The sequence below is a fragment of the Odocoileus virginianus genome, chromosome 10 (assembly GCF_023699985.2).
Source record: "Odocoileus virginianus isolate 20LAN1187 ecotype Illinois chromosome 10, Ovbor_1.2, whole genome shotgun sequence".
Lineage (NCBI taxonomy): Eukaryota > Metazoa > Chordata > Mammalia > Artiodactyla > Cervidae > Odocoileus > Odocoileus virginianus.
The window spans coordinates 27,002,857-27,018,206 of record NC_069683.1 but is presented as its reverse complement, the minus strand read 5'-3'; the positions used below and the strand labels follow the sequence as shown (position 1 = coordinate 27,018,206).

The window sequence follows — 15,350 nt, the reverse complement described above, 5'->3', positions numbered from 1 at the left end:
GAAGAATAAGAGCCACCACGGGACCCAGAGGTAGACAGAGGGGCAGGAGGGAAACCAGGAGAGTGTGGTGTCCACAGATCAAGTGGTTTCAAGGAGGAGGGAGGAAACAGTTGTGTCTGAGGCTGCTGAGAGGTCAAAATGAGAGCTGAGAATTGGTCACTGTATTCAGCAGTGTGGAGGCCAGTGGTGAACTTGACAAGGTTAGTTCCATGGAACAGTGGCATCTGAAGTCTGGAAGAGGGAGGACAGAATGGAGGAGAGGGCATGGAAATCAGACCGCTCTTCCCTGAGTTTTGCTGTCCAAGCAAACTGAGGAAAAGGCAGCCAGATGGAGGAGATAGATAGTGGGGCCTAGAGATATTTATATGGGAGCAGGTACTTCTTATTTGTAAAGGGGAATCGTGGACCTGGCAGGTGAAAGGAGACAATTAGGGCCGCCAAACAGTTGAGTAAGTGTAAAGAGGGCAGGATTGCCCTATACTTGCTGCTTTATTTGCCAAGTAATGGGCAAGATTTGAGCAAAGGTGATCTGGCAGATAATGTATTGCCTGAAGAGTCCACTGCACTTGTCTTCCTCTGTAGTAAGTTTAGTCCAGGCCAGGTGATTATAAATATTTCACCTAGGATACTGTTCCCTGCCAGGGTAGGTGCAATGAGACTCTACAGCTGGCTAGACACCCACCCCCTCCCTCCCCCCAACTCCCACAGAAGCTTAACAAACTCTGGCAGCAACAAAACCCAGCAGGTGTCTCAGACCACACTGGAGCTCAGAGAAGCCTCCAGAGGAAGCAGAGGAATCAGCATGGTGGAGTTTGCACCTTTGTTTGTGCCCCTGGAACGCAGGCTACAGACCTTCGCGGTCCTGCAGTTGATCTTCTCTTACTTGGCCCTGCGTAAGGAAAGCTGAGATGGATTTGGGAGGCCATGGGCACCTGCCACTTCAGGTGCACATGGTGCATTGAAGGGGGAAAGATACAGGTCCTAAGGTGGATGCTTAACCTAGTTTCTGGGGATCACCTGGGTGAGGGACATCTTGTTCACATGGCCTTGGGGGAGCTTTGCCATCAGGAACTGTCTGACTGTCCATGCCCACCTCAGCCCAGCCTGGGACCTGGGAGTATCCAGAGGAGGACAGAGAATCACGTAACCTCGAGCCTGAAATGAGAAGGAGGGCAGCTGAGAAAACGCATCCGGACCCTCTGATGCCAGGAACAGTAGCTTGTACCTTGGCCCTTATCTCAAGGGCAAAGGGGATCCCCAGGAGGGTTTTAGGTACAGGAGTGAGAAGGTCCAATCCGTTGGAGACAAGCTGTAATTTAGGAATCTTCTGTGTTGGGGTGTTGGGGGAGACAGGTGACAGGGAGCAGTTGTTAGCAAATCAGATTTGGGTCTGCTTGTGGGAACAGGGTAAAGTGCCTAAACTGACAGTGGGTTGTGGTGAAAGAAAGTGTAGGCTTTATTACAGGGGCCAAGCAAGGAGTCCAGAGATTTAAGCCTCAAAATGCATGAAACCTATTTTGATTACCTAGGAACAGTGTCTAGAGACTAAATGAGGTAGAGATTCTGGGTGCATGAACAGCTCCTAGAGAATCGTCTGATTGCTTGGTGGTGAGGTAACTGGGAATCACCATCATCAACCTTCTGGTTTCCCCTGGTCTGAGGTTTATGGGCTGGTCAGCAACTTCTTCCACCTGCTGGGGGTTCAGTATTTGCAAAACCGCTCAATGATGAGTCTCAATATTATCTATGGCTCTTGGGAACAAACTAAAAATCTTTGAATTTGTGGAATGGTTAAACTGTTATTTATTTTCTTGATTGGGACTGTTTTCTTTCTGTGTTTGTGATTTCTGTTACTAATTTTATTTTTGAAATTTGGGGAAGGCTTAGGAAGCTGAAGATTTTCCACAAATAAGAAGCAGGCAGAGAACATGAGGGATCTTTCCCAGGAAGGCTGCATAGGTCCTGCTCAATCACAAGGTCACAATCGACATCAGCTGTCACCTCATAGACCCATGATTGAAATCTAGGCCCCTGATTGTTTGTGTGTTTCTACAGCCCATGAGCGAAGTATGGTTTTGGCATTTTAAATGATTTTGTGCCTATGCAATATCATCCAAGTTGCCTCTTGAGCCCCAGTGTTGAAATGCTTACAATTTGGCTCTTTAAAAGATTACTTACCCTGGTCTAAGGAGGCTGGCAGTGGGTGGAGAGAAGGGGTTCTTTTCCAAAGATATTAGGAGATGAATCTACAAGGCAGAATGTACAGGCCTTCAGGTAAGTTAAGTTTTCCCAGGAGGCCAGTAAATGCTGCACATACAGTGAAGAGATGGGTCATGCTAGCCTGGCACAGGTGTTTGAGGAGGGTCAAAGATGTGGCCAGAAATGTCCACCGGAACCTGTTATTGAGGAGTCAGGCTCCAGCAACAAATCCTTTCCAGTGGGTTATTTGTTTCATCTGTTTCTTTCCTCTGTTTTAATTCACACACTCACGCAGGAAGGTAAGATCCTTTCAGATAGTTGGTCTTATTCTCATCTGCATCTCCATCTCCTAGAAGAGTTAATGTTGAATAATGCTTTGTGAATGAATGTTGGGAGCATGATATGGACATAATAGTAGAATTGAAACCACCACTCATCCTACTAGCTTTCTGTATGAAGTTAGCTAACATGAATACCCTCTGTGGGTCTCAGTAAAGTGGGATTTTACATCTTACCTTCTTGGTGTTATGAGGGGAAAGAAGGTGTTTCCTTTCTTTAGGGGCTGAAAATGTACCCAAGTTAGGATTTTGCCTGCTGACAGTACTTAAAGGAGAGGTCAGAGTGAGGGAGATGTTTAGATGGGGGAGTTCTTTCTGATCAAGTAGAAATGCCCACATTTTGAAATTCTTTTTTCTGACTGAAAAACAAATACATGCTACTTTAACACACCGAAAGAAAGTGTGTTCTAAGAGTCAAAGATTTCCTCCAAAACCTACCCCACAACGAACAACTTGGTTTTATTCTCTCGATCTGGATGGAAGTTCTAATTTCATGTGTACAGAGGTTCAGTTTAGGAAGATGAAAAGAGTTCTGAGATGAAGGCTGGTATAGTTACACAACAATGTGAATTAATTTAACTATACCAAATTGACTCTCAAAAATCATTTTGAGTATATGTCCAGGAGGGGAATTGCTGGGTCCTATTTTATTCTGATAGTTTTGTAAGAAATCTCCATACTGTTCTTCAAAAGGCCTCTGTCATGAGCCCATAATTTGGAAAGATACAATCTCCCCAATGATCATAATAGCATGTTTACAATAGCTAGGACATGGAACCCAACTAAACATCCATTAGAGTAATGTGTAAAGAAGATGCAGTAATATAGGCAATGGAATATTACTCAGTCATAAAAAGGAACATAATAAGACTGCTTTCAGGAACATGTATGAACCTAGAGATTGTCAAACTGAGAGAAGATAGTCAAGGAAAGACAAATATCACATGATATCAGTACTATGCAGAATCAAAAAGAGGTACATGAGTACTTATGCACAAAACAGAAGTAGAAAAAATCTATCATTACAGGGGATAGGTTCGAGGATAAATTGGGAGATTTGAATTCACAACACTACTCTCTGTATAATAGATAACAATAAGAATCTTCTGTAAAGCAGTGGAATCTCTACTAACTACTGTGTAATGATCTATATAGGAAAGGAATTAAAAAAAACAAACTAGAATCAATATGTGTATGAGTTTAACAGGTTTACTTTCCTATACAACTGAAGCTAATACCACATGTAAATGAACTATACTCTAATGAAAACTTAAGAAAAAATACCAAAGAGTCATTTCGATGACTGGTATACAGTAAACATATTTTTCGATTGTTAAAATTGAAAGGACCAAACAAAGTGCTCCAAACACAACTCTGAAGCCAGCACCAGGAGGGCAGGAATTCCTGTCCGTTGTTCACGGCTTAACCACCAGCATCTGGCATGTGGTAGGTGCTATGCAGAAAGCGAGCCTCTGTGAGTCCCAAACTACTTTGATTTATTCCTTTTGCTATTATTCAGACTGGGCTTCGTCAGTGCCTCAGCAGTAAGAAACTGCCTGCAATGCAGGAGCCACAGGAGATGCAGGTTTGATCCCTGGGTCTGGAAGATCCCCTAGAGGAGAGCATGGAAACTAACTCCAGTATTCTTGCCTGGAGAATCCCATGAACAGTGGAGCCTGGAGGGCTACAGTCCACAGGGTTGCAAAGAGTCAGACACCACTGAAGCAACTTAGCACCCACACATGCACTATTCAGACTGGGTCAGAAGTCCACTCGTCCAGGAAGTCAGACATGAATGACAGTCCTTGTTTACCCTACTTTCAAATAGACTACAGGTGGGGTTTGATCTTCTTTATGAGTGTGAGCAACTGGCGTTGAGTGGAGGGAATGGAATGTAGAGGATACAATATTCTGTAATAGTGAGGCTCAATTATTATCAGATTAAAGACAGCCCCAAAGACCACCTGACCCTGAGTCAAAACCAGGATTAGCCTGTGACAGGACTCAGAATCATAAGTCTGGGAGGAATTGCTTACTGGGTTGTCTCTAGCCCTGCTGAAGTCCTGATGAATGGACCAGGCATGAGTTGCCCTCTTCCTCCCTCCTTCCTTCAGCAGGACAGGGCCTGGCAGCAACGAAAAAGAGCTCAGCAAAAGCTTGAGTTCAGGGAGTTGTATCAACTGAGCTACTTAGTATAGCCGGAACATGAGGTGCATGTGGTGAGTGAGACTGGAACAAGAGAGGGTGTGGGCCACCAGTGGGGAGCTTGAGATCAGGCTGAGCTGCTTGAGCTGAGCCTCAAAGTTATAAGAAGTCATGGGGGGACTTTAACTAAAGGGGGAATGTGGTGGGATGTATCTGTGGAAAGATGGGCTGGGAGTAGATAGGACCTGGGCTGTATAGAAAGAATAGCTTTTCTCTGGGATTCTAAAGAATGGATACCAGAAAGAGTTCATCCTATCACATCTCCATCAGGCCTTTACTGAGCATCTGGTGAATACAGACAGAAAAGGAAGAGGAGGGGGAAGACCCAAATGAGTAAGCAATCTGGTGCAGTGGGAAAACGAGAGTTTGAAATTCGACCAACTGGTTTCAAATCCAGGCTCTCAATGTGACACTGGTGGTGTTGACAGCATTCTCTCCTCTTCCAAATCTTGGGAAGCTGATCACTTCCTCCTAGGAGGAGGGCTGGAATGGACAGTGCTGCTAGAGCTGGGTAAATGGGGAGAGCTCGTTCCTTCATACCTCTGACCACTAATGGTTCCTGCTTCCCTTCTCAGACTTGATCTGCTGGGCAGTCTTCATTGGCCTCCTGTTCACAAGATTCTGGATGATCAGTATCCTGTATGCGATCTGGTGGTACCTGGATCGAGACACGCCATGGCAGGGGGGCAGGCAGAGTGCTTTCATAAGGCACTGGACCATATGGAAGTACACGAAGGACTATTTCCCCATCTCGGTGAGTATGGGGCTGACCAGGGAGTGGTCAGGACCATAGTCCTCGTTTGTCCATGGGGATGTTTGACCCTGTGTGCAGTGAGCAGAATACTGGGCTGGGAGCAAGAGACAGGCTTCTACCACTATTAGGGGAAGAATCAGCTTTTGTCTGACTATGGTTGTCCAACTTCAGTGAGGTGAGGCCACTATGTCAACTGATGTATGAACAGGATTTGAGGAACCCAGTTGGCCATGTTGAGCAGCACACTTATGTATCTTACAGGTGTAAATCCCTCAACAGTCTAAGTTTGGAGTGAAAGAATCCTTAACGAAAACAAGATTTTTAGAGCATCTGGCTGACACTTTATCAGATGATGATACTGATACCCTGAGAGGGAAGAAGACATGAGCAAGGACATAGAGCAGGTTCTTTTACTGCTTTTAAAGTGTGTGCATTGCCTCTGAGAATAGACACAGAGCAGAGAGTCCTCAGGATGTATCCAGCCCCTGTGTGTTTGATTCGTTGTGTCCTTGGACAGAGCTTTGCTCACTCTGAATCTCAGTTTCCCCAGGGATCCACTAAACAGTCCAGTTCCTCCTCTTCTGCCTATCTCTTAATCTCGGATCTCTGGCTCATGGTACCTCACGTCCATTTTGTACACTGGACCCTGGACCAAGGATCAGTCCTTAGGGATGCAGGACCCTGAATTTTAGTGAAGTGACGTTTGCTCCATTCTGAATCCCAGACAGGCTAATTCCTTGGATGTAAGCAGTTGTGATGTTTGATTATCTAGTGGGGCTAGGAAGAGAAAGGTAATGAGGACAGAGAGATGCCAGATAGGGACAGGTGGCCCTTTCTGGACATAGGAGACAAGAATGTATATGGTGTCATCTCTGGGAGTGGAAACCATAGGTCCTAAAATGGGTCTGGAAATGCCCGTTGTATGACCTTAGGTGAGTTACACGTGCTCTATGAGCTTCAATTGTTTCATGTGTAAAGTGGAGGAAATGCTTCCACATGAATCATTGGGTTGCGTGGATTCCATGAGACGTCAGGTGATCCTGGGGCTTCTGAGGACAGCATCTGGCTCTCCTGTGACCCCTGGAACTGCTGTCATTTGTACATCCAGCAGAAAAACTCTGCTGAGCGTCTCTGTGCCGGTCTTATCTGTGTCTTTTCTGTTTCTCCTATAACCAGGTATCTCCCCCAGAGGATTTCTCACATAGGACACTATTGACATTGTGGGAAACATATTTGCAGAAATTTCAGGAGCACAGTGTTCAGGATTGTGGGCCACTGCAGTCCTGTGGCAACAGCAGCTGCAGACGGCGGGCAGTACCAGCGGGCGGCCAGCAGAGGGAGCGAGGACATGCACTTTCACCTCCCTTTCCTGGACTGAGGTCTGCAGGAGGTGCTGTGGCTCACAGATTCTGGACTCTTGTCACCTCCCAGGGCAACTTCTAGGTCATCCACACACCTTAACAGAGCAGGCCCTGCAGGGATCTTTGGTTGGCAGTGGATAGGGGGGTCAGGGAGTCCCTATTGTCTACTGAAAACAAGTGTACAACCTTAGTGTCAGGTGTGTTGTTCTGAGGCCTTACTGAGGACTGTATTCAGAGATAGCCTCTCAGAAATCTCTGAGGAGCTTGCTCTAAAAGGGAAGGGAGAAGTCAGTACTTATGGGGCTCTGTTGGCAAAAGCAAAAGAAAACAAAACAACCCACGTAGCTAAACGTCAAAAGACTCAGTTCAGTTCAGTTCAATCGCTCCGTCGTGTCCGACTCGTTGTGAGCCAATGAATCGCAGCATGCCAGGCCTCCCTGTCCATCATCAACTCCCAGAGTTTACTCAAACTCATGTCCATAGAGTTGGTGATGCCATCCAACCATTGCATCCTCTGTCATCCCCTTCTCCTCCTGCCCCCAATCCCTCCCAGCAGCAGGGTCTTTTCCAACGAGTCAACTCCTTGCATGAGGGGGCCAAACTATTGGAGTTTCAGCTTCAGCGTCAGTCCTTCCAATGAACACCCAGGACTGATCTCCTTTAGGGTGGACTGGTTGGATCTCCTTGCAGTCCAAGGGACTCTCAAGAGTCTTTTCCATCACCACAGTTTAAAAGCATCAATTTTTCAGTGCTCAGCGTTCTTCACAGTCCAAATCTCACATCCATACATGACCACTGGAAAAACCATAGCCTTGATTAGACAGACCTTTGTTGGCAGAGTAATGTCTCTGCTTTTTTAATATGCTATCTAGGTTGGTCATAACTTTCCTTCCAACGAGTAAGCATCTTTTAATTTCATTTGCAATCACCATCTGCAGTGATTTTGGAGCCCCAAGAAAATAAAGTCTGACACTGTTGCCACTGTTTCCCCATCTATTTCCCATGAAGTGATGGGACCAGATGCCATGATCTTAGTTTTCTGAATGTTGAGCTTGAAGCCAACTTTTTCACTCTCCTCTTTCACTTTCATCAAGAGGCTTTCTAGTTCCTCTTCACTTTTTGCCATAAGGGTGGTGTCATCTGCATATCTGAGGTTATTGATATTTCTCCCAGCAATCTTGATTCCAGTTTGTGCTTCTTCCAGCCCAGTGTTCTCACAATGTACTCTGCATATAAGTTAAATGAGCAGGGTAACAACATACAGCCTTGACGTACTCTTTTCCTATTTGGAACTAGTCTGTTGTTCCATGTCCAGTTCTAATTGTTGCTTCCTGACCTGCATATAGGTTTTTCAAGAGGAATGTCAGGTGGTCTGGTATTCCCATCTCTTTCAGAATTTTCCACAGTTTATTGTGATCCACACAGTCAAAGGTTTGGCATAGTCAATAAAGCAGAAATAGATGTTTTTCTGGAACTCTCTTGCTTTTTCGATGATCCAGCAGATGTTGGCAATTTGAACTCTGATTCCTCTGCCTTCTCTAAAACCAGCTTGAACATCTGGAAGTTCACAGTTCACGTATTGCTGAAGCCTGGCTTGGAGAATTTTTTTCCATTTATTTTTATTAGTTTGAGGCTAATTACTTTACAATATTGTAGTGGTTTTTGCCATACATTGACATAAATCAGCCATGGATTTACATGTATTCCCCATCCCATTCCCCCTCCCGCCTCCCATCCATCCCATCCCTCTGGGTCTTCCCAGTGCACCAGCCCTGAGCACTTGTCTCATGCATCCAACCTGGGCTGGTGATCTGTTTCACACTTGATAGTATACTTCTTTCAATGCTGTTCTCTCAGAACATCCCACCCTCGCCTTCTCCCACAGAGTCTAAAATCTGTTCTGTACATCTGTGTCTCATTTTCTGTTTTGCATATAAGGTTATCGTTACCATCTTTTTAAATTCCATATATACGCATTAGTATACTGTATTGGTCTTTATCTTTCTGGCTTACTTGTATATGTGCTGCCAAAGTGAGCACTGGCTTGGAGAATTTTGAGCATTACTTTACTAGCATGTGAGATGAGTGCAATTGTGCAGTAGTTTGAGCATTTTTAGGGATAGCCTTTCTTTGGGATTTTCATGTTTTTCTACATATGGGGAGATACAAAATCTGGGCTCACTTCAATTATTCCTGTGATGTGCATGCTCCCTCTCTGTGACCAGTATCCTATTATCTTCCATCCTGAATTCCTTTCAAGGCCCATTGTCAGTTGCAGCTACAGTGGTGGCTGACTTGAAGGCAGGCAAGCAACATTCCTTGTCCTAGCAACTCTGCTGGGGTACTCCACTCACAGTCCTTTGTGCTGTGATTCTGTGAGCTAGCGCCTAATGGTAGAGTTTCTAGAGAATTTAGGAGACTACTTCTGAGCACTGGAGCATCTTAATGCACACTATGGGCTTTCTACAGAGGTAATGGTGGAGAATCAGGCAGTGTTTCCCTGAGGAAATTGATTCCCCCTCATCCTGTGATCAGTTCTGGAGCTGAGTTTCTGTGTAAGATTTCACTATCTAGGAACAGTAGTGTCTCCAAAGGCCAAGGCCTGACAGGGGTGCAGTGCTGCGGGCAGGCTGTGACCTGGTGTCAGGAAGTGCTGCAGGCTTGACAAGACACTTCCCTGACCCTCTCCACCCACACCTGCAGGCATCAGTAGAGACCGCATGGCCCTCCTCCCAACCTCTACCTTCAGGCACACTGGGGTCTCTTACAGTGAGTCACAGGGACTCGGGCTTCCAGCTCTTTACCTGGGACAGAACTCCAGATGCCAAAAACTTGGTGAGAGGCTCACTCCCTCCTGTGCTGGCTCCTTCATTTTGGTAGGGCTCTGCTTGGGAGAAGGTCTGCCTTCATATAGTGTTCATGGCTTGTCTCCTGTCTTCTTCCCAGAAGTCCTACCTCTGCATTGCGCAGGGTTCTTCCTTTCCAGGCAGGCGGCATTGGCATCATCCATTCGTGATACTGTGTTCTCCGTCCTCATCCCATAGTCTCCCTGAGTATCTACTCTACTTCATTCTTTCACCGGGGAAAAGATCCTCAGACAGGCAATTATGTCACAGGACACTCACATGGGGAGTGGTAGCACTTGGGCTCAGGGGACACATAGAAGAGGTCAGCACAGAAACCTAGCAGGGAGGCAGCAGTGGGGGTTGTGGGGTAGTGGACGCAGCCCCGATTCACCAGATCGTTGTCCCTATAGCTGGTCAAGACCTGCTGAGCTGGACCCCTCCCGAAACTACGTCGCTGGCTTCCACCCTCATGGGGTCCTCGCCACTGGAGCGTTTACCAACCTGTGCACGGAGGGTACGGGCTTCTCCTCGGTTTTCCCAGGCATCCGCTCACATCTGATGATGATGCACTGGTGTTTCTGGGCCCCTGTCTACAGGGATTACATCATGTCAGGGGGTGAGTTCTTCCACTCTTTCTATCCCAGGACTATGGGGGCTGAAGACATGAGGAGGGATTTTTAATGAGGAAGGCTTATTGATCTGACTTTTTTTAAGTGAATGTGTAGTGGACAAGGAGATGGCCCCAAAGAAGCATTTCCCATAGCTCTGTGCTCAGTGATGAACTTGGCAGGAGTGTTGGGAAAAGGGGTAGTGCTCAGTGCCTGTCATCAGGGTCCTCCGAGCTGGTAAATGGGGGAGAGCCCAAGTCACATATTCCTGATCCATGCTTGCCGCCTTCACACTGTACGTGACCACCTTCCTCTCTCCCCAGGGCTGGTCTCATCAGACAAGGAGAGTGCTGATCACATTCTGAGCAGGAAAGGAGGCGGCAACCTGCTGTCCATCGTTGTTGGGGGCGTCCAGGAGTCACTGAATGCCAGGCCTGGAGCCTTCAAGCTGGTGCTGCGGAACCGCAAGGGCTTCATCAGGCTCGCCCTGACGCACGGGTATTGGGGAGAGGGCTCTGGGTTCACCTGGAGATTGGCAAGGACTGTAGCTTGGAGGGAAGTCTGTAGATGCAAATGCAGATCCTATTTTGGCAGGCAGAGTCTCCATTCATTAACAATGAAGATTGTATGTTGGTGATAGATGCACTGTCTCAGGCCCACATACCCAGAGAAGATTCTGGAAGGAAGATTTTGTGACTAAAGAGATTAAGTCTCAAAGGTCATATTGCTATCAAGCTAGTCTCCTATCTTTAAACATCTGTGAAGAATACAAAGCTAGCTGGAGGAGATTTTCCCAGAAAGTCTGCAAATGTTTTTTTGTCTTGGAGTTCTCTCAGCCGAATTCTGGTTTGCCTCTCATGATCCTGTGACCCAGAAGGGTTAATCTTGAATCTGTGCTGGACCTGCTTCTGTGACTTTAACCCTCATCTTGCAGCTTTTGTTCCCGTGGGGACACATAATGGGCTGCCTAAGGAAGACAAGCGGAGCTGCCCTCCTGTAGAGGACTGTAAGGAAGTGAAAACAACACATTCTCCTGCCTGAGCATCCCCATTCTTGGGGACATTTGCAAGGATCAAACAGTCTTTTCAGTTTGTTTCCTCACCTATATCCCAATCTGTGATCCATAAAGAACTTGGCCTCCTGGCCCTACAGGATAGTTGTTTGGATGCACTAGCATGCCATCTTCTTGGTGAGCCACTCTGAATAGTCCCTTCCTCATCCCAACACTTCATCTCAGATGCACTGGCCTATCTGTGGCACGCAGAGCGAGCATGGACTCAGTCACAATTGAGTGCCAGGCCTTGGCCCTGAGTAGCGCCATGGCCTGCCTGAAATTATAAAACAAGACCGTGGCAGTTCTGGGAGACACCCGAGGCCTCCTACTTTTGATCCAGGGCCCTGTCCTCTGCTCCAGTTCCTGCTCACTAGCTCCCTTCAGGAGGCTAGGGAACCAGCTTGTGTCTTCTTGCCCCTCCACATGCCCTCTCTCCTGTCTCCCTCTAGGGCAGATCTGGTGCCAATCTTCTCCTTTGGGGAGAATGACATATATGACCAGGTTGAGAACTCTCCTGGTTCCTGGTTGCGGTGGTTTCAGGACCAAATTCTGAAGAGCATTAGATGTTCCATCCCTCTCTTCTATGGCCGTGGAGTCTTCCAGTACAGCTTGGGTCTTATGCCCTACCGCCGACCCATCACCACTGTGGGTGAGCCTGGACCCGGGCTGGGAAGGGAAGGCTATAGAGTAAGAGGCCTGGGCTTGTGCTGCAAGGAGACATGGACATAGAGCAGTACACCCTTGACTTTGTGGAGCACACTTTCTGGTATATAAAACACATACACCAGCAAGTAACCCTATGAAAGGCAGTCTAGAATGAGAAGAGTAACTTCTACATTACCAGTAGCCACTACTGATTACTGAGCCCCTGCTTGTGTCAGGCACTGCACCAGCTCCTTACATGCAATGGCTTAGTTTTCCCAACAGCTTGTGAGGAGGGACTCTCATCCCCATTTTATTGACTGCAAACACAGACCCACAGAATGTAAAGCACTTCCAAGAGATCAACCTGCCCTTGGTAACAAAGTTGAGGTTTGATGAGGGTATTTAACTCTTTATTATGGAAGACAAGGAGGGTATAATTCTGATCACAGGATCTAATGGCAGTAATTGGAGAATGTGAATACATGACCATTCCAGGTCTGTTAGAATTGTGTGCAAAGTAGAAATCAGCAGGCTTTGAAGGAGAGCCAGAGAGATTTCTTTGTAAATAATGGGCATGGGCTTTAGTCCATAGACTTAGCACCATCTTTCAGCTATTTGCTTCCTTTTTGAATTCCAACTAGATTCCAAGGCAGTACTAATAGAGCTGTTCATCTCTACTCACCCAGTCATTTCTTAGTTGAACACAGACAACCCCCTCTATCAAACTTTGTTTGCATTGTGTGGTGCCTTTCTTGAAGGTTTATAGTGCTGCTACCTCCAGGCCATTCCCAAGAAAGACAGCATGGCAGCTGCTTTATGATCCACCTCTTCCCACAGACACAGGCTCTTCCAATCATGGCATCTGAGAATCCCAGATTCACCTTTCCCTGGAGCTAAGTGCACATCCTAAGGGCTCACACCCTGGTGCTGATTGTTCCTGGCTATGTGACCTTGAACAAGCTCTTTAACCACCCTGGGCCTCAGCAGTCAAACAGGAATAATACCCGGTTATATCCTCATAGGATTGTCAGGATAACATAAGAGATAGTGCATGCAAATGTGCTGGCTGTATTGTTGATATATCAGAATCTTGAATTTGACCTAACATCTTAGTAACACAAAAAAGAATTGAAAGGGAGGGAGTTCCAATGCTTACCTGCTCAGATGACCATTGTAGTGGGAACACCAAGGTCCCTGCGCCTTCATAGGATCCAGCTATGAGCCACCACGCACCTCTGTGTCTTGCAGTGGGGAAGCCCATCGAGGTGCAGAAGACACCACATCCCTCCCAGGAGGAGGTGGACAGGCTGCACCAGCGCTACATGAAGGAGCTGGAAAATCTCTTCGAAGCCCACAAGCTCAAGTACAACGTCCCCAGAGACCAACACTTGGAGATCTGCTGAGCATGTCCCCAGAGGAGGGGCTCCTCCAAAATGCAGGGCTGGCATAAGGGGTGGATGGAGGGAGGTGCTGTGATCCCAGAAGGCTTCCTGGAGGTGTCTGTTGAACACATCTCCAGAGCCTTCACGGACTCCTGAAGCTCCACCCCATACCAGGCCCCAGGTCACCGCTGGCTCCTGGGAGAGGAGACCAGACTCTGGCATCAGTGATTTGCTCTCCAGCTGTGCCTCCTCTGTAATGGGTCCTCTTCATGTCTGCCCACCTGAGAAATGGGAGAGATGCTGGGAGAGAATGATGTCTGTGTCTGTGTCCTTTGTGATCCTGTCACTCAACGAGCAGGACAAAGAGCAGCTCCAGTGAGCAGGTTTTTCTTCCTCTGCCTTGATTGACAGCACAGAAGCCACCAGCAAGTGCAGGGCTTTCTCCTACAAGCTCCTGCATCCTTCCTGTCCCAGCTCCTCTCTCCCAGAGCTGGAGAGGAAGGCCAGGCCACAACCTCCTGATTCGTCCAGGCACCTTTGAGTTTCTGAGTGTCTGAGGCCCGGGCTGGCAGCCAAAGGGGCCCCTGAAGTGGGGAAGGAGAATTCAGCTCTGTCATTGGCTAAATGACCATGCACAGTCCTCTTCACCCTTCCTCTGAGTCTCTGTTTTCCTGGTTGAATAAAGTGACCTCTCAGCTCAGCTCTGATGTCACATGAGTTGAGAGCTCCATGAGATAGCCCCTACTCATTTGTTGTAACTTCAGTCCTGAGCTTGACACAAAAGGGAGCTCCATCCATGTCAGTTTATCAATGAAAGGATTCTATTTCAGGCTTCTTCTTTCTTCCACCCTACTCCCCAACTGGGAACACTGATCAAAGCCTCCCATTTAACCCCAGCCTGGCCCTGCAGCCCTGCTGCCATGTCTCCCCTTCCCACATGGTGGATCCAATGATCCAGAGAATGGCATGTTGCCTCCTCCTCCCTGACCAGTCAGCTCCAAATTACCAGCTCTGCCCTGTTCTGTGGGAGACAAGGGAGAGGCTATGTGCAGACACAGGGCAGACCAGGGAGAGAAGGAACATAAGGAGTGCATGGTCCTGTGTGTCTGCAAGCAGGCAGGGCAAGGACATGCCTCTGATAAGAGATATTCTGGGCCACTGGTCAGCGACACACATCGTAAGGGAGGGGACAGGATGGGAGCATAGGGTCCATACTCTGAGCCGTAACACGCATGTGGGAAAATAGCTTTTCTTCCAACAGAAGCTAACAACACCAATAACCATGAATGTGGGTCATCTCAAGAATGTAAATATGCGTCCAAGCCTGACCTAACCCTTAGCAGTGGCCATGCGCAAGTCACATCCCTTCCAAACCTCACTTTTGTTCTCAGAGAAAAAAGCATTACAATGTGCACCTTGAATCTTAGGAGTGGAATGGATTTAATAAAATAATTAACCATTCTACATCCTGTGAGGAATAGTGGGAAAGTGAAAGTCGCTAAGTCCTGTCCAACTCCTTGTGAGCCCAATGACTGTAGCCTGCCAGACTCCTCTGTCCATGGACTTCTCCAGACCAGAATACTGGAGTGGGTAGCTGTTCCTTCCCTAAGGGATCTTACCAACCTAGGGATTGAACTCAGGTCTCCACATTGCTGGTGGGTTGTTTACTATCAGAACCAGAATGGAATGTTTGTGGGCAGGTATGATTATAAGTCAGGTTGTATATGTACCCAGCATCTCATGATGGCCTGTTTTGACCTGATCAAGTGGGTGCTATAGGTTCCCAAGAGAAGAGGAAATCAAGAGCAATAGATTTGAGATGGCGAGTGAGTTCCCACGAGGGAAGACCGAGGAGGTGGCAGGTGGGCACGACCATGAAGGCAAGGCACGATTGGCCAAGGAGATAGATTTCTGCCCACTGCAATTTTCCATTCTTGGGTATTAAACCACTGCAGACC

The 15,350-nt window shown here is 47.2% G+C and overlaps 1 protein-coding gene across 1 annotated transcript; it reads left to right on the top strand.

Moving 5' to 3' along the window:
* The first annotated feature begins 449 nt into the window (after positions 1-449).
* LOC110152105 (2-acylglycerol O-acyltransferase 2-like) lies at positions 450-14,856 on the top strand. Its single transcript, XM_070473231.1, has 7 exons — positions 450-893; positions 5,318-5,500; positions 6,189-6,192; positions 10,123-10,319; positions 10,635-10,809; positions 11,815-12,014; positions 13,259-14,856. The coding sequence occupies exons 1-7, from the start codon at positions 653-655 to the stop codon at positions 13,411-13,413; spliced, it is 1,155 nt and encodes a 384-aa protein (XP_070329332.1). The 5' UTR covers positions 450-652; the 3' UTR covers positions 13,414-14,856.
* Positions 14,857-15,350: the final 494 nt, after the last annotated feature.

Bases quoted from the DNA above. Each gene is read 5' to 3' on its own strand.
- LOC110152105 (XM_070473231.1), top strand. From the start codon at position 653: ATGAGACTCTACAGCTGGCTAGACACCCACCCCCTCCCTCCCCCCAAC. The intron at 894-5,317 runs GTAAGGAAAGCT...TTCCCTTCTCAG, and splicing joins CTTCTCTTACTTGGCCCTGC to ACTTGATCTGCTGGGCAGTC. The intron at 10,810-11,814 runs GTATTGGGGAGA...GTCTCCCTCTAG, and splicing joins AGGCTCGCCCTGACGCACGG to GGCAGATCTGGTGCCAATCT.